The sequence below is a fragment of the Balaenoptera ricei genome, chromosome 21 (genome assembly GCF_028023285.1).
Source record: "Balaenoptera ricei isolate mBalRic1 chromosome 21, mBalRic1.hap2, whole genome shotgun sequence".
NCBI lineage: Eukaryota > Metazoa > Chordata > Mammalia > Artiodactyla > Balaenopteridae > Balaenoptera > Balaenoptera ricei.
The window spans coordinates 31,481,903-31,500,974 of NC_082659.1; the positions used below are offsets into that span (position 1 = coordinate 31,481,903).

The following is a 19,072-nucleotide window of genomic DNA, read 5'->3' on the forward strand; positions in this document are numbered from 1 at the left end:
TGAATATAGCATAGATTACCTGCAGTTGCTGTTGCTGTTTTTAACTCTGACTACTGATGTTGCCAATTGTGATCTGTGGTTCACTCTGAGTGATGTGACTTAAGTGTGCAACCTAAGGGTATTGAAATCATTAATGTGAACAGTACATCTTTGACTTAGTCTGTGGATTAACTGTTGTGCTTTGTGTCAAGATAGCACTAATTTTTCATATTGTCAATATTGTGATCTTGTTTTCTAAGAGCTCAGATAATGAAAATCAGAATGATGACAGTACTAACACCAGCATGACCCAGACATCACTGAACAAGAAGGCTAAATGGCTGTTCCTAGTGACAGATGGAAGAACATATACAACTAGATTAGATACGTAAGTAACCAAAACATAGCATATTGTACAACATGCCAAAAATAATTCGGACCTAGAAATAAACCATGCATGTATGGTCAATTAATATATAACAAAGGAGTCAAAAATATACAATCTAGAAAGGATAGTCTCTTCAATAAATTGTGTTGGGAAAACTGAACAGCTACATGTAAAAGAGTGAAACTGGACCACTATCTTATACCATACATAAAAATTAACTCAAAATGGATTAAAGAGTTGAATGTAAGACCTGAAACCATAAAACTCCTAGAAGAAAATATAGGCAGTAAACTCCTTGACTTTAATCTTGGTGATGATTTTTTGAATCTGACACCAAAAGCAAAGGTAACTAAAGCAAAAATCAACAAGTAGCAAAACATCAAATGTAAAAGCTATTTCACAGCAAAGGAAACTATCACAAAATGAAAAGACAACCTAGTGAATGGGAGAATATATTTGCAAATCATACATCTGATAAGGGGTTAATATCCAAAATATACAAAGACCTCGTACAACTTAAGAGCAGAACAACAAAAAAAAATCCAATTAAAAAATGGGCAGAAGATTTGAATAGACATTTTTCCAAAGAAGACATCCAAATAGCCAACAGGTATATGATAAGATGCTCAACATCGCTAACCATTGGGAAAATTCAAATCAAAACCACAATAAGATATTACCTCACACCTGTCGGAATGGTTATTCTCAAAAAGATAAGAAATAACAAGTGTTGGTGAGGATGTTGAGAAAAGGGAACCCTCATGCAGTGTTGGTTGGAATGTAAATTGGGTTAGCCACTATGGAATACAACATGGATGTTCCTCAAAAAATTTAAGAATATAACTACCATATGATCCAGCAATTCGACTTCTGGGTATATACCCAAAGGAAATGAAAACACTAACTTAAAAAGATATATATACCTCCATGGTCATGGCAGCAGTATTTACAGCAGCCAAGATATGGAAACAATCATCCATCATTCTGACCAAAAAGTGTGATATATGTGTATATATATATATAATGAAATATTATTCAGTCATAAAAAGAATAAAATCTTGCCATTTGCAAGATGGATGAGCCTCGAGGGCATTATGCTAAATGAAATAAGTCAGACAGAGTAAAACAAATACCATATGATCTTACTTACATGTAGAATCTAAAAAACAAAACAAAACAAAAAGCAAGCTCATAGATACAGAGAAAAGATTGGTGGTTGCCACACATTAGGGGTGGGGGATGTGCGAATTGGGTGAAGGTGGTCAAAAGGTACAAATTTCCACTTACAAAATAAATACGTCATGAGGATTTAATGTACATCATGGTGACTGTAGTAAATAATACAGTATTTTACAGTTTTTTTCTTGTAGTTGATTTCTAATCTCATGGTACTGTGGTCAAAAAAGATGCTTGATATGATTTAAATTTTCTTAAATTTACTGAGGCTTGCTTTGTGGCCCAAGATGTGATCTATCCTGGGAATGCTCCATGCGCACATGAAAACAATGTGTATTCTGCTGTTTTCAGATAGAATGATTTATAGACATCAATTAAGTCCATAGGATCTAATGTGTCATTTAAGGTCTGTATTTCCTTATTGATTTTCTGTCTGGATGATCTGTCCATTGGTCTAAGTGGGGTGTTAATGTCCCCCACTATTATTGTGTTACTATCAATTTCTCCTCTTACATCTGTCTTATAACATTAAGACATATAACATCTTAACATTTGTCTTATATATTGAGATGTTCCTGTGTTGGGTGCATATATATTTACAATTGTTATATCTTCTTCTTAGATTTATCCCTTGATCATTATGTACTGTCCTTCTTTGTCTCTTGTAACAGTCTTTATTGTAAAGTCTATTTTGTCTGATATGAGTATTGCTACTCCAGCTTTCTTTTGATTTCCATTTTCATGGAATAACTTTTTCCATCTCCTCACTTTCATCTGTATGTGCCTTTAAATCTGAAGTGGGTCTCCTGTAGACAGCATATATATGGGTCTTGTTTTTCTATCCATTCAGCCAGTCTATGTCTTTTGGTTGGAGGATTTAATCCATTTACATTTAAGGTAATTATCAATATATATGTTTTTATTCCCATTTTCTTAATTGTTTAGGGGTTTTTTGGGTTTTTTTTGGTCTTTTTCTTCCCTTCCTCTTTTGTTCTCTTCTCTTGTGATTTGATGACTAACTTTACTGTTGTGTTTGGATTTCTTTTTCTTTTTGTGTGTGTATCAACTATAGATCTTCAGTTTAGGGTTACCATGAGGTTTTGATATAGCAGTCTATATATAAACAAGATTGTTTTAAGTCGCCAGTCTTTAAATTTCAAATACATTCCCAATATCCTGCATTTGTACAATCTTCTTCTCACAATTGCCGGTTTTGATATCATATTTGTGTGCAGATTATTTCCTACCTTTACTATATATTTGCCTTTACTGGTGAGCTTTTCCATTCATAAATTTCTTGTTCCTTGTTGTGGCCTTTTCTTTTCTGCCTAGAAAAGTTCCTTTAGCATTTATTGCAAAGCTGGCCTGGTAGTGCTGAATTCTCTTAGCTTTTGCTTGTCTGTAAAGCTTTTGATTTCTCTGTCAAATCTGAATGAGAGCCTTGCTGGGTAGAGTATTCTTGGTTGCAGGTTCTTCCCTTTCACCACTTTAAATATATCATGCCACTCCTTTCTGGCCTGTAGAGTTTCTGCTGAAAAATCAGCTGATAACCTTATGTGAATTCCCTTGCATTTGTTGCTTTTCCCTTGTTGCTTTTTATATTTCCTCTGTCTTTTATTTTTGTCAGTTTGACTACTATGTGTCTCAGTATGTTCCTCCTTGGGTTTATCCTGCCTGAGAGTCTGCGCTTCCTGACTTGGGTGACTGTTTCCTTTCCCACATTAGGGAATTTTTCAGCTATTATATCTTCAAATATTTTCCCAGGTCCTTTCTCTCTCTCTTCTCCTCTGGGACTGCTATAATGAGATGCATTTAATGTTGTCCCAGAGGTCTCTTAGACTCTCCTCATTTCTTTTCATTCTGTTTTCTTTATTCTGTTCCATGGCAGTGATTTCCACCATTCTGTCTTCCAGGTAACTTATCCGTTCTTCTGCCCCATTTATTCTTCTATTGATTCCTTCTAGTGTATTTTTCATTCCAGCTATTTTACTGTTCATCTCTGTTTGTTTGCTCTTTAGATTTTCTAGCTCATTGTTAACCATTTCTTGTATCTTCCCAGTCTGTGCCTCCATTCTTTTTCCAAGATTTTAGATCATATTTACTGTCATTACTCTGAATTCTTTTTTGGGTAGATTGCCTATCTCCACTTCACTTACTTGTTCTTCTGGGGTTTTATCTTGTTCCTTGCTCTGGGACATATTCCTCTGCCATCTCATTTTGTCTAACTTTCTGTGATTGTGGTTCCTGTTCCACAGACTGCAGGGTTGTCATTCTTCTTGCTTCTGCTGTCTGCCCCCTGGTGGAAGAGGCTGGTCTAAGGGACTTGTGCCAGCTTCCTGATGGGAGGGCCTGGTTCCTGCCCACTGGTGGGTGGAACTGGGTCTTGTCCCTATGGTGGGCAGGGCCATGTCAAGGGGTGTGTTTAGTGGGAAGCTGTGGGCTCAGTAAGACTTTAGACAACCTGTTCACTGATAGGTGGGGTTATGTTCCCATCCTGTTTGTTGTTTGGCATGAGGCATCCCAGCACTGGAGCCTATAGGCAGTTAGGTGGGGCCAGGTCTTGGTGAGAAAATGGCAGCCTTCAGCAGGGCTCATGCCAATGAGTATGCCCCAGAACTACTGCCACCAGTGCCTTTGTCCCTGCAGTGGGCCACAGCCACCCCCAGCCTGCATAGGAGACCCTCCGATACCAGCAGGTAGGTCTGGTCCAGGCTCTTATGAGGTCACTGCTTTTTCCCTGGGACCTGGTGCACACAAGACCTTGTGTATGCCCTCCAAGAGTGGAGGTTCTGTTTCCCCAAGTCCTGTGGAATTACTGTGATCAAACCCCACTGACCTTCAAAGCCAGATGCTCAGGGGGCTCCTCCTACCAATGACAGACTCCTAGGCTGGGGAGCCTGACATGGGGCTCATAACTTTCATTCCTTTGGGAGAACCTCTGTGATATAATTATTTTCCAGTTTGTGGGTTGCCCACCCAATGGGTATGGGATTTGATTTTATCACTATTGTGCCCCTCCTACCATCTTGTTGTGGCTTTTCCTTTATATTTGGATGTAGGGTATCCTTTTTGGTAGGTTCCAGTATTTTTCTGTTGATGGTTGTTCAGCAGTTAGCTGTGATTTTGGTGTTTTTGTGAGAGAGGGTGAGCTAACTAACGTCTTTCTACCCAGCCATCTTGTCTCTGCCTCCTTTTTTTCCCCTTTGTGCTTAGTCTTGTTTCACTCCCTCATAAGGTGCTGAGTGCAGAGGCTTTGCACCCAACACTTCAAACCAGAGTGCCCAGTGTGAAACGGCTGTGCCAACATCTCCGCTCGGTGTGCAGAAGCATTCAATAATACAGTGTTGCTTATTTAAAAGTTGCTAAGAGATTAGACCTTAAAAGTTCTCAAAACAAGAAAAAAAATTTTGTAACTATGCATGGTGACAGCTGTTACCTAGACTTATTATAGTGATTATTTTCCAAGGTATACAATATCAAATCATTATGTTATACACCTGAAACTAATGCAATGTCATACAGCAGTTATATCTCAATAAAAAATATTTGGATTTGGGTATGGTGGAGAAGGAGCTGTGAAAGCAACATATGGAGATGGAATCTCAAATGTCTGCAGTGAGACAAGCAAGTATTTCTAAGTCAATCATATTTTTCTGTTTCCTAAATGAGAAAAACAAATTGTCTTCCCAAAAGACAGCAATGTTCAAATAAAAATAGCTACCACTGAATTAGTTTGGGTACACCACAAGAACAAAAATGTTTTATCTATTCATTCAGTTTCTTGATTGCTCTACAAAACTGAGTGAAGTTACATTTCCAGACTTATAGATTGCAACTAAAATGCCCAGCAGGAGAAAAAAGTTTTATTTTGATAACATCTGTTGACTCCTCACAGTGAACTAATGATTCTGTCACATTTTACCAAGTGAATGTGGCAGCAAAATATTGCCCCCAGGTCTTAGGTAATTTGGTTTCCAGAACAGAGTTTCAAATAGGCTTCTGAATTTCTATGAAAATTTTAATAAAACCATATAAAACAAAAAGATTTTTGCTATCTTGCTCAAATACAAACTAGACTTTGCTCATCTATATGTGTAGTTAGAAGACAGGGCAAATGTAAATTTTTGCAAGTTCCATTCAGTCTATAAATTTCTTAATGAAGAAAAGAAAAAGATCTCACTTGCCAAATGTCCTGTACACCTGGTACACAACACCAAAAGGGGTGTGATTTGTTTTCCTGTGATATAAAGGCTTTCATAATGAAAGCTTCAGTCAGTTTCAGTTTCCTCAAAACTCATAAGCACTTACCAAGAATTTTTTTTTTTAACTTCACAAAATGGAAAGAAATTGCTTCCTTAAACAAGTGTACAAGATGACTGTACTCCTTACTTGCCATAAAAGATATGTTAAAATATTTAAGATGTAAAATCTTATTTTTAGAAGTTTGGACAAGAAGAATGTACTTCTCTAATTTTGAAATTCATGGAGGATGAGAATAGGAAAAAAAAAGTGTGTAGTGAAGCAGAAATTTATGTGCTATTTCTCCAAAACAATCTGATGATCTGTGAAGGGGCCATCAGGATTCTAGAAAAAGATGCACTGATTGCACCTGGGTAGTTCTATGATTTGCACAGGTTGTGACGACAACTCATACAATGAAAAAATGACTCATATTTTTGGAAATAAGACTGCTTCAGAACTCAAAAAAATGTAACCAGAAATGGGTAAGCAAGTTAAGAAGGACCTCCTCAGTTCCTTTATTAAAACTGTAATTTATGTGTAATTCAACTTAGATTTCACTAATTAAGATTACTTCTATGCTTTAAAGCATGCTCCCTGAGAAAGAGAGATTTAACGCATGACATCCAATGTGCTTTGGAGTGTATAAAAATGATGGGCCTTATAGACATGGACAGCCTATAAGATGAATTTAAATATGCAAAGGAGCTGATTGACAGAGAGGTGGCCTACTAGAATAAGCCTGTAGAAACAAAGAGAATGAACATTTTTGAAGAGCTGCAAAATAATTTTTCCAAGCTTGAAAACCTGCTGTATCTAGTAAATAAGACCCAAGTATCCCATGCTCAAAATGCTTTTGTCAAGATACTTAGCTTAATGCCATCACGATGGACTGACATCAGAATTCAGTAAATGTGGGTTTGTTAAAACAGAGCTTCAAGTCAAAATGAATTTTACATTTGATTCTATTCCATTTTGCTACTACTTAAAAGAAGAATGTCTTACAGGCTGTAAGCAGTTCAGAAGAGTATAACTGGAAAATGAAACCAAAAATCAAAAATATGTCTGACTGTATTATGGCACAGAAAGAAGCATCAATGTTATTTTTATTAAATACGAGCATATCTTTAATCATTCCTATTATATTTATATTCTTTCTCCTTTCTAAAAGTCCTATGTTTATGTATCTTAAGAATAAACAATAAGATAGTCGTGCAAAATTTAAATATCTAGTAAAGAATTTTTAAAAAGAGGCAAAATAAACTGCTGTATCAGAGATTACATTATAAAATTTTCTCATTATAAAGTATTGCTGTTTTTGCTCACATATTTTATTTTTTAATTGGTTGTTCTAGAAACTACTATTGATCAACACTGTTTACTAGTTCTATTGCTGTTTCACTTAAATAAAAGCAATTTATGTAACAAAAGTACACAGTACAGAATAATATACAATTTCAAATAAATGCCTATTCTTTCAACATATTTATGTGAAAATAATAATATACGTGTAGTTGCATATTATATGTCAAATGATTATGTTTATTTTTTGGTCTGATACAGCTGTGTTTTAGCTGTCTAAAAAGTTACTCACCCTAGGTATGCCTCCCCCTAGTAGTCAAGCTACACATAAGTCTGCCCAGGAGTTCCTCATTTAATTGCCCCAAAAGAAAAAGGGTTTGTAAAGGTAGACAGACCTCCTCTTCTCCCAGGTTAGTTTAGGTGGGCTCCAATAACCTTCTGGAACCAGGGACTATCCCCCAACTGTTCCCAGTCTCATCCAGGCCTGCTTGATCTCAAGGAACCCTAGGGGGGATATCCTAAAGAGAAACTTCTAAAGCTTAGATTGTAGCCCCTAAAATGTAGGAGAAAGGAGTAGCCTTGAAAGATTCTGGTGGCATTAATATTACAATGACTACTAACACCATTTAAAACTAGGAATATATGAGACAATACAAAGTGAATAATCTAAATTAACTAATCAAATTATATGCACCGGAATTTCTACTTTTAAAATTTCCTACCACTAGGTACACTTTTTGTTAGACAATGCCAATGTTGACATAGAAAGAAGAGTTCAAACTTAACTGTCTTAGAGTCTTTTAAAATCTTACAAGTAAAGTCAAACCGTATTTGTTGACATTAGTTGCTTTGCAATGTGACTTGGAACCTATAACCGTAATTTATTTTCTTACATATTGTCTTTGATTAATAAAATTTTAAAGACACTAACCAACTTTGCCCCTGTGTCCATCATCAATACTTCCAAAATCTCCTGCCATCGGCTTGCAATGAGGAGGAGCAAACCCCATTTTACAATGGCAATTGTTAAAATTGTTGCAGACCTAGAATAATCAGAAAATAGAACAATTTTTATGTACAAAGATGGTTTTCAATAGAGACCAATTAATATTCTACACGTATTCAACAGAGAATTTATTCCAGAGAATTTATCCATTCCAGAGAATTTATTTTAAATAGACAAATTCAACAAATTTTCTCTTGACATTTCCCATACTGTAGAAAGTGTATCTGGCTTCTGTTGCCAAATCAATTTTTGCCAAATAAGTTCTTTCAACTCTCCCCACAGCCAGACCAAAATATTGTCAATCACCAGTAACATGCCTCTAATTATCATTTACTTCCTAGCTTCACAGAACAGCCCAGACACTAAATTAATGAACAAGACCAGCAAGAAAATCCTAATGACCTTTATTTACCATTTCCTGCCTTCTCTCTGTAAAAATAAGATCATTTTGGTTAGATGGTAACACATAGTGCTTATAGCACATCCAGCCCACATATTTACCAAACATCTTATACATCGAGAATCATCTTAAATGTTTCTACTTTATCTTCTCTAATAAACAGTTTGGCAAGATTTCTCAAGAAGATAAGATTGAAGTTATAAGTTACAAACTGTTAAATGACACCAAGCAGCATGAAAGTGATCAAAAAAATTATTCAAATGATTTCTTTAAATCTCCAAACTGTTTATTGAATTGTTCAAAGCATGTTGCTTAAAATGAAAACTGAAATTACTTACTCCACTTGAATTACAATCTCTGGTAGGATTGCAGCTCTGAAAATTGACATGGTATTTAAGCTCTACACAGTTAAATCTCAGACAATACTGAAACAAAGCAAAAGAAGTAAAAAACAAATTCAGTCAAACCATCATATTGTGTGCATAGATAATACATAAGAAAAAATTCAAGAAAATTCAAGAATTCGTATTACCAAGAATTGGCATAAAAATCCAAAACATAAAGTAACAATTGTGACTGCATTGAAATAAATGTGAAATAAGCTATATACTTTCAGATTGTAAAGATATAGTCTTATATAAAAAGTTGAAACTTTTATTTTCTTACCATCTAGCACCCGAAGTCCTCTTAGAAAGAGAAATATCTGGAAAAATAATTTGATTAGTCCCTTCAGTTCAATAATTATCTGAGAAGCATTTAAAAAATACCCAGGTCTGGGCTCCTCCTGAGACCATTATATTAAAATCTCTGGGGCCAGGGTCCAGGTGATTATCATGTGCAGTCAGGGTTAAGAAGCATCGAGTGGGAGGCTGAGGTATTAAAATCATTGGTATGAGGAGCAAAGGAAGGTAAGTTACTATTCCATATGGGGAAAAAAATGAGGAGAAAGCAAGGATAACAGGTAATTATATGAGGTAATAGGACAATGAGAGACTCCCATGGGTGAGATGGCTAAAAGGCCTTCTAAGAAAAGGAATGTTTAATGTGTGAATTACATTGTCCTAATTTATGGCATTAAATTGTGTGACCTTTCCCAATTATGCAAAATTTTTCAGTAAAGTCAATACTTTACGAAAGAGTTTTGTTCTTTGGTGAGTTGTGTCTTTGGATCATAATAACAGGGTATGCAGAAAGAAGAGGACCAGAATTCTGAAATAGAGATTTGAGCCAATATCATTTACATTTCAAGGGGAGAGAGATCTCAGGTCTTATTTGTATCTATATGTTTCCAAATGAGCAAGATGTGACAGATACTTGGATTATTTTCTTGTGCTATTACCAAAGAGCATTATATAAAAATAAATTTGAATTTAACAAGCAAACCTTGAGACTTTCTCTCAAAAGAAATGTACATTTAATTTTCCAGAGTAGCTCTTGGAATTAATAATTTCTAGGATTAATTAGAACATTAAACGGTTGTTAGATATATTGCTTGCTTATAGGATATTAGAACATTCTAAAAACGTTCTAAAATTATAGTATGCTATATTATTAATTGTTAATACTGTTTTCTTGTTCTTATGTATAACATAAATGATAACTATAATGTGTTATATTATAGCAGAATATAACATTGTAATAATAGTATTCAATTTAATTAAAACATTCATCTACCAATCAGAAAAAAATCAGAGTTGATTATAAAAAGTTAAAATCAGTGTAAATTTGGAGGTTCTATTGAAACAATGAATACAATTCAAGAAAGTTGTTGCAAAAACATTCCAAAGGAGGAAAAATGCTTGATCCTATAATAACTTACTCATCCCAAACTAGTATTCACATGAGATCTTCAAATGTTAGCTAAAAAATTACTCCCTATAGTGCATGCAAAAGCACTTGATTACATATTGCAGAACATAAAAAATGATCTGTATAAAAATTACTTAAAAGTAATGTTGCTGTTCAAAAGAGGTGTGGAGATCATTAAAAACAAATACCTGTTAAAAATTGTCCACACTTGTAAATAGAGAAAATTGGAGAACCACATTTCTTTTCAATGTCATTTTTGAACATTCATTAAAGGACCCATCTAAGGTAAACCTAAAGATTATTTAATTATTTAAGGGAATGTACTTTGTATAACTTGCTAGTCAGTACTGATAAAAGCCTAGATTTTGTGAACTTATATGTTAACATAGTTTTTGTCTGGCCGATATGTAAATGAGTTTTGTCTGATTGAAACGATAACCCAAAATTATGGTTTTATTGCTCTATAGGACAGTAGCAGATTTTACTTCAAACCTAACAATTGTATTTCAACATTCTTTTACCTAATGCCTCTAAAGTAGGGTGATTCCCAAGTGGCATCAAAAATTTAACTTGGCTGATTCTCCATTTCTCTGAGTTTTTTTCTTCTCGTTTTGGTTTTTTGTTGCTTTGTTTTTGTTTCTGATTCTTGACCAAGTCAGTAAGTCTGCCCATGATATGTATATATTTGTGACTGCTTGTATATATGCATACACACATGTGTATACACATACAATTTTGCTTAGCTTATATATTACAGAATGGTTATACCTTTGGGTTGTATTAATTAACTTGTTTGTTTTTGTCACTTTAAAAAGAAAATGAGTGTGACTGTAAGGGACCATATTAGGTGTGTATGAGTTTTTAGGCTGCTAACTAGCTTCTGTATGAGAGGCAGAAATAAATTATCTACCCCTCACATCTTTCTGAAATATAACTTAATTGGGTTAAAAATTATAATTACTACAATTAGGACATACCAGTAGCAATAATTGCAGAAGACAGTTATGTCTCAGGATAATAGGATGTGTAATTGCTTCTCAAAAGACAAAATTGTTTTATCCTAATGCTATATCTGGTAGTTTCAGGACATGAAAGAGGACAGTGAAAGTCAAGTCTTGAATGAATACGGAAAATTATAGACATTTTGTGCAAAGTAACCTTGGTTTTGTTGATAATACCTATGCACAAGAAAATAAATGAGTCTGAAAAAAATTTAGCAACAATTGTTCAATTTTGGTGGGGTCATTCATAAGGTAATTTAAAAAATATGCTTGTGAATACCATAGAGCCTCATACTATATTGATGCAAAATTAGAATTTGGGTTTTTAAAAATTGTATACATGGAAATTGCTTGTGAAGTATTTAATTTGCTCTTAACAGTGGTAGTACAAGATTTTTGTTTACTTTCTATAAATTTACCTGGATGGCAGAGATTCAGTATTTCACCAGAATAATTTTCTGTGCTTTGTATTATGTAAATGGTTATTTTTAAAAACCTCCCCATTTTTTGAAAGAGCTAAAGTTTCCTATAATTTTACTACTTTTTCCTATTTTATGTAAGCTCTTGCACTGTCACTTTGATTAACAGGGAGTTAAGCAATTTTTACTAGATACCAATAATCCTTTTTAATTAAGTAACCATACCACCTTGGACAAGTCTGGTGATTTTACCTTACCAAGGTCAGAGTCTAAAGTCAAAAATATGTTTTTTCTTCGTGATTTTATTAATACCTAAAACTATCTTTGAGATTTCTGAGATTGCCATCAGAAAATAACAGATTTGTTCTCTTATCTCATAAATATAAGAATGCTAGAAATAATTATAATTCGTTTGGTATTCTCCATTATTTATTTATTTTTGTAAGATATTAATTTTTTATGAAAACTCATCATATTGTAATGGCTTTTTACAAAATAAGAGAAACTATTGTTCCTAATTGCAGTTGGGAAGAATTTTACAATATCTTTCTTTTTTTAATCCATTTTTAAATTTAAGTAGTTAATTTACAATGTTGTGTTAGTTTCAGGTGTACAGCAAAGTGATTCAGATATATATATATGTTTTCTTTTTCACGTTCTTTTCCATTATAGGTTGTTACAAGACCTTGAATATAGTTCCCTGTGCTATACAGTAGGTCCTTGTTGTGTACCTAGTTTATACATAGTAGTGTGTATACTGTAATCCCAAACTCCTAATTTATGATATTCTCCATTATTTCCTAACAGATAGCAATGCAAGAGTTGCACAGGAAGAACTGTCAAAGAAATTCAGCCAGCCTTCCCTAGGTTAATTTTAAATGTTATTAATATAAGCATAACTAACATTCTCAGCATAAATGTTTCATATATTGTACATGTTACAAGAATAGATTGAATACTTGTAGAAAATCAAGTCCACTTCTCTTCATAATATTTTCTTATCCTCAAGAGAAACTTTGATCAAACTCTTAATAAATAGTTATTATCACACCCCTGTCTGCAAAATAAGAGATTTTGCTTTTCTCCATTCTCATACTATTGATGACTCTAATAAATGAATCATTCAAGCTTTTCAGGCTTTTGATCAACTGGTAGTTTGTGCTTTTCTCTAATGTTTACCTAAAGTTTCTGCTTTCAGGTACAGGATAGAAACTAGGTCTTCACTGACATGTAGAAAGGATCATATCAGGTATTCTAAACTATTTGAATTCAAGAATTAGACTCACAGGTACAGGATATAGTGCTTAAGCTGATACTGAGTAGACAATTTCAGAACACACCATATGGCTGAATCAGGCTTTATTGGAATCCTTTATATCCAGGAACATAATGCCATATGAAAGCAAACTGCTAACTCAAGATCCAGGGGAATAAGAATCAATTATACAGGGTTAAATTAAATAATGAGAAAAATTAACTGTGGTTATACATTTCTGATGATATAACAGAAAGCCCATTTTCTTTCTTCTTGATGCATTTCTAATCCTCAGTTTATTATCTATGCTTTTATAAACTGAAATGAAACATTTTAAAACTAGGAACTGGTTCTCACTAGTGCCCTCAAATTCAGAAACAATACATTTACTGTTCCTTCACTTTTTATGGCAATGCAATTATTTATAGGCTCAATAATGGTCCACCATTACCCTCCTACCAAAAATAACTAGAAAACTAGACAAATTATAGAAAACAACTATTTTTACACATTGGACTACAGGCAGAACAAGACTATGATCTCTGAGAAAAAAATAAAAAACAAATGAGGTGAGCCCTCCTATTTTCCAAGCTCTTTGCTTGGAGGCAATTTCCTGACTAAGGTGTAGTGAGGAGGAACCCAAACACAGTCGGGAAATCTTGTTGAGCAAAGGAGATGGAGATTCAAGTATGTGAAGGTTAGGAGGCTGTGGAACCTAGAATTTGCTGGGAAGACTATTCTAGAGGAGGGAACTACAAATGAAAGAGTCCTATAAACCCACATAGAAACTGCCTTCTGTCTTTGGCTGAATACAATCTGCACCTGCACAGGGCTAACATCCATAAGACTGAACAAGAACTACTTCCAGAGAAAAAAAATTAGCAAGGAACTATAAGATGAATAGTTCCTGAAATCACACAACCTGGAAATCATACAAGGTCCTATCAGCCTGAATGTACAGGCCATGTTGAATGCACAGAATATTCAATAGAGACCATAGAAGGGTCACAACTCAGAACTGGGGCAAATTTAGCCTATAGTAAAATTTAGACCCTAAAAAATTTACTCTATGCCTTCAAACAACTTAACAACAAGTCTTGAAAGGTTTAAAATGATCTGCAAGTTCTACCCAGTAAAGAATTGAAGGTAATGATCAAAGAACTCAGGAGAAGATTGGAAGAAAAAAGTGAAAAGTTAGAAGTTTCTAAAAAAGAGTTAGAAAATATAAGGAACAACCAAACAGAGATGAAGAATACAATAACTGAAATAGAAAACACACTAGAAGAAATCAATTATAGACTAATTGATACAGAGGAATGGATCAGTGAGCTGGAAGACAGAGTAGTGGAAATCACTGATGCTGAACAGAAAAAAGAAAAAAGAATAAGAGGAAATGAGGAGAGTTTAAGAGACCTCGGGTACAATATTCTGTGCACTAATATTCATTTTATAGAGATCTCGGAAGGAGAAGAGAGAGGGAAAGGGACTGAAAACATATTTAAAAACATAATAGTTGAAAAAAATCCCTAACCTGTAAAAGGAAGCAGACATCCAAGCACAGGAAGCAGAGAAAGTTCCAAATAGGATCAACCCAAAGAGGACTACACCAAGACACACTGTAGTGAAAATGGCAAAAATTAAAGACAAAGAGAGAATATTAAAAGCAAAAAGGGGAAAGCAACAAATTACATACATGAGAACTCCCATAAGGCTATTAGCTGACTTTTCAGCAGAAACTTTGCAGGTCAGAAGTGGGTGGCACAATATTTTTAAACTGATGAAAGGAAAAAAAACGACAACCAACAATACTCTAGCTGGCAAGGATTTCATTCAGATTTGATGGCAAGATCAACAGTTTTACAGGCAAGCAAAAGCTAAAAGAGTTCAACACCAGCAAGCCACCTTTACAAAAAATGTTAAAGGGACTTCTCTAAGTGAAAAAGAAGAGGCCACAACTAGAAACGTGAAAATTACAAAACAAAAAATCTCACTGGTTAATGAAAATATATAGTAATGGTAGTAAATCAACCACATATTTATCTACATGGAAGGTTAAAAGACAAAAATAGTAAAGTTACTTATATCCACAATGAATAGTAAAGGGATACGCAAAACAAAAATATGTGAAATATGATGTCAAAATGTGGGGGAAGGGGAGTAAAATGCAGGATTGTTAAAATGTGGTTGAACTTCAGAAATCAGCAATTTAAAATTATATATATATATATAGTTTTATATAAACTTCATGTTAACCACAAACCAAAAGTCTATAATAGATACACACACACAAAAAAAGATAATGAGTGTGCAAACATAACATTAACTATAGTCATTAAATCAGAAGGTAAGAGAGCAAAAAGAGAAAGTAACAAAAAAGAGAAGTACAAAAACCCCAAAACAAATAATAAAATAGCAATAAGTACATGACTATCAATAATTACTTTAAAGGAAAGTGGACTAAATGTTCCAATCAAAAGACATAGAGTAGCTAAATGAATACAGAAACAAGATCATATACGTGCTGCCTACAAGGGACTCACTTCAGAGCTAAAGACACACACGGACTGACTGTGAGGGAATAAAAAAGGGTATTCCATACAAATGGAAACAAAAAGAAAGCCAGGATAGCAATAATTATATCAGACAAAATAGACTTTAAAATAAAGACTGTTACAAGAAACAGAGATGATAATATAAATGATGACAATGATGAAGGGATTAGCACAAGAAGAAGATATGAAAACCTTTAAATATGCATGCACCCAACATAGAAGCAATTAAACACATAAAGCAAATATTAACAGACATAAAGGGAGAAATTGACAGTAACACAATAATAGTGGGGGCCTTTAACTCCCCACTTACAAAAATGAACAGATCATACTGACAGAAAATCAGTAAGGAAACACTGGCCTTAAATAACACATTAAACCAAAGAGACTACATAGACACATATAGAACATTCCATCTAAAGCAGTAGAATACACATTCTTCTCAAGTGCACAGGGAACATTCTCCAGGAAAGATCACATGCTAGGCCACAAAACAAGTCCAGGTAAATTTAGTTGAAATCATATAAAACATCTTTTCTGACCACAAGGTGATTGAGACTAGAAATTAACTATGAGGAAAAAAAAAGAAAAGTGGAGCCTGAATAATATGCTACACAACAAAAATGGATCACTTAAGAAATCAAAGAAGAAATTTTAAATGCCTGGAGACAATGAAAATTAAAACACTATAATTGAAAATCCATGGGATGCAGCAAAGGTAGTTCTAAGAAGGAAGATTATAATGATACAAGCATACCTCAGGAGACAAGAAAAATCTCAAACAACTTAAACTTACTTAACAACTTAACTTAAACAAGTTAAACTCCTTTAGTTACTTAAAGGAACTAGACAAAGAAGAACAAACAAAATCCAAAGTTATTAGAAGGAGTGAAATCATAAAGATCAGAGCCGAAATAACTAAAATAAGGACAATAAAAAAACCACAATAGAAGAGACCAATGAAACAAGAGCTGGTTCCTTGAAAAAGAAACAAAATTAATAAACCTTTAGCCAGACCCATCAAGAAAAAGAAGAGAGAGGGCCCAAATCAATAATACCAGAAATGGAAAAAAAAGTTACAACTAATACAACAAAAATACAAAGGATCATAAAAGATATTCCAAAAATTATATGACAATGAAATGGACAAAGTCCTAGAAATGTACAATTTCCCAAGACTGAGTAAGGGGTAAAAACAAAATCTGAACAGACCAATTACCAGTATGAAACAGAATCAGTAATTTAAAAACACTCCTAACAAACAAAAGTCCAGGACTAGATGGATTCACAGTAAAATTCTACCAAACATTTGGAAGAGAGTGAACAGCTATTCTTCTCAAATTATTCTAAGAAATTGCAGAGACAGAAATGTATTCAAAATCATTCTAAGAGGCCAGTATCACCCCGATACCAAAACCAGACCAAGATATCACACACGAAAAAGAAAATTACAAGGAAATATCACTGACAAACATAGATGCAAAAATCCTCAATAAAATATCAGCAAACCAAATCCAACAATATATGAAAAGGATCATACACCATGATGCAGTGGGAATGTATTCCAGAGATATAAAAATGGTTCAGTACCCACAATTCAATCAATGTGATACACATATTAACAAATTTAAGAGTAAAAATTATATGATTATCTCAATACATGCAGAAAAATCTATTGACAAAATTCAATGTCACTTATAATACAAACTCTCAACAAAGTGAGAATAGAAGGAATATACCTCAATGTAATAAGGAACATACATGTTAATTCCATAGCTAACATCATACTCAATGGTGAAAAGCTCAAAGCACTTCCTCTAAGATCAGGAACAAGACAAGAATGCCCCCTCTCACCACTTTTATTCACCATAGTATTGTAAGTCCTAGCCAGAACAATCAGACAAGAAAAAAATAAAAGAATTCCAAATTGAAAAGGAAGAAGTAAAACTGTCACTGTTTGCAGATGACATGATATTATGTATAGGAAGTCCTACAAATACCGCAAAAACTACTAAAGCTAATTCAGTAAAGATGCATGATACAAAACTAATATACAGAACTCTGTTCCATTTCTATACACTATCAGAGAAATTTTTTTCAAAATTCCAATTTCAGTTGCATCAAAATAATACAATACCTAGGAATAAATCTAACTAAGGAGGTAAAAGACCAGTACTTAGAAAACTGTAAGACACTGATGAAAGTAACTGAAGACAATACAAACAGATGGAAAGATGTACTGTGTTCATAGATTGGAAGAATATTGTTAAAACGTCCATACTACCTAAAGCAATCTACAGATTTAATGCAATCCCTATCAAGATACCCATGACATATTTTCACTGAAATAGAACAAATAATTCTAAAATTTATATGGAACCACAAAAGACCCCAAATAGCCAAAACAATCTTGAGAAAAAGAACAAAGCAGGATGTATAACTCTCCCTGATTTCACACTATATCACAAAGTGGCAGTAATCAAAACAATATGGTACTGGCATAAAAAAAGACACACAGATCAATGGACCCATATAGAGAGCCTAGAAGTAAACCAACACACTTATGGTGAATTAATCTATCACAAAGGAAGCAAGAATAGACAATGGTAAAAAGACATCAATACGTGATGCTGGGAAAACTGGACAGCTACATGTAAAATAATTAATTTAGAACATTTTCTCACCCCATAGACAAAAAATAAACTGAAAATGGATTAAAAACCTAAATGTAAGACTGGAAACCATAAAACTTCTTGAAGAAAACATAAAAGAATGCTCTTTGTCATAAATTGTAGCAATAATTTTTTTTGGTCTGTAACCTAAGGCAAAGGAAACAAAAGCAAAAATAAACAAACAGGACCTAATTAAACTCAAAAGCTTTTGCACAGGAGGAGAGAAGATGGCAGAAGAGTAAGACGCAGAGATCACCTTCCTCCCCACAGATACAGTAGAAATACATCTACATGTGGAACTGCTCCTACAGAACACCCACTGAACGCTGGCAGGAAACGTCAGACCTCCCAAAAGGCAAGAAACTCCCCCCGTACTTGGGTAGGGCAAAAGAAAAAAGAAATAACAGAGACAAAAGAATAGGGACGGCACCTGCACCAGTGGGAGGGAGCTGTGAAGGAGGAAAGGTTTCCACGCACTAGGAAGCCCCTTCGCGGGCGGAGACTGCGGGTGGCAGAGGGGGGAAGCTTCGGAGCCACGGAGGAGAGCGCAGCCACAGGGGTGTGGAGGGCAAAGCGGAGAGATTCCCGCACGGAGGAGCGGTGCCGAGCAGCACTCACCAGCCCGAGAGGCTTGTCTGCTCACCCACGGGGGCGGGCGGGGCTGGGAGCTGAGGCTCGGGCTTCCTTCGGATCGCAGGGAGAGGACTGGGGTTGGCGGCGTGAACACAGCCTGAAGGGGTTAGCGCACCACAGCTGGCTGGGAGGGAGACCGGGAAAAGGTCTGCAGCTGCCGAAGAGGCAAGAGACTTTTTCTTGCCTCTTTGTTTCGCGGCGCGCAAGGAGAGGGGATTCAGAGCGCCGCCTAAACGAACTC

At 34.7% G+C, this 19,072-nt stretch overlaps 1 protein-coding gene across 1 annotated transcript in view; it reads right to left on the reverse strand.

The window, feature by feature from the left end:
• LOC132356533 (disintegrin and metalloproteinase domain-containing protein 5-like) overlaps window positions 1-19,072 on the reverse strand; it is a 152,673-nt gene that overhangs the window by 20,476 nt on the left and 113,125 nt on the right. The window contains exons 17-18 of the mRNA XM_059909383.1: window positions 8,829-8,915; window positions 8,016-8,127 (exon numbers count right to left, since the gene is read on the reverse strand). Coding sequence (XP_059765366.1) covers window positions 8,016-8,127; window positions 8,829-8,915 — 199 coding nt within the window. The remainder of the gene's footprint in view (window positions 1-8,015; window positions 8,128-8,828; window positions 8,916-19,072) is intronic.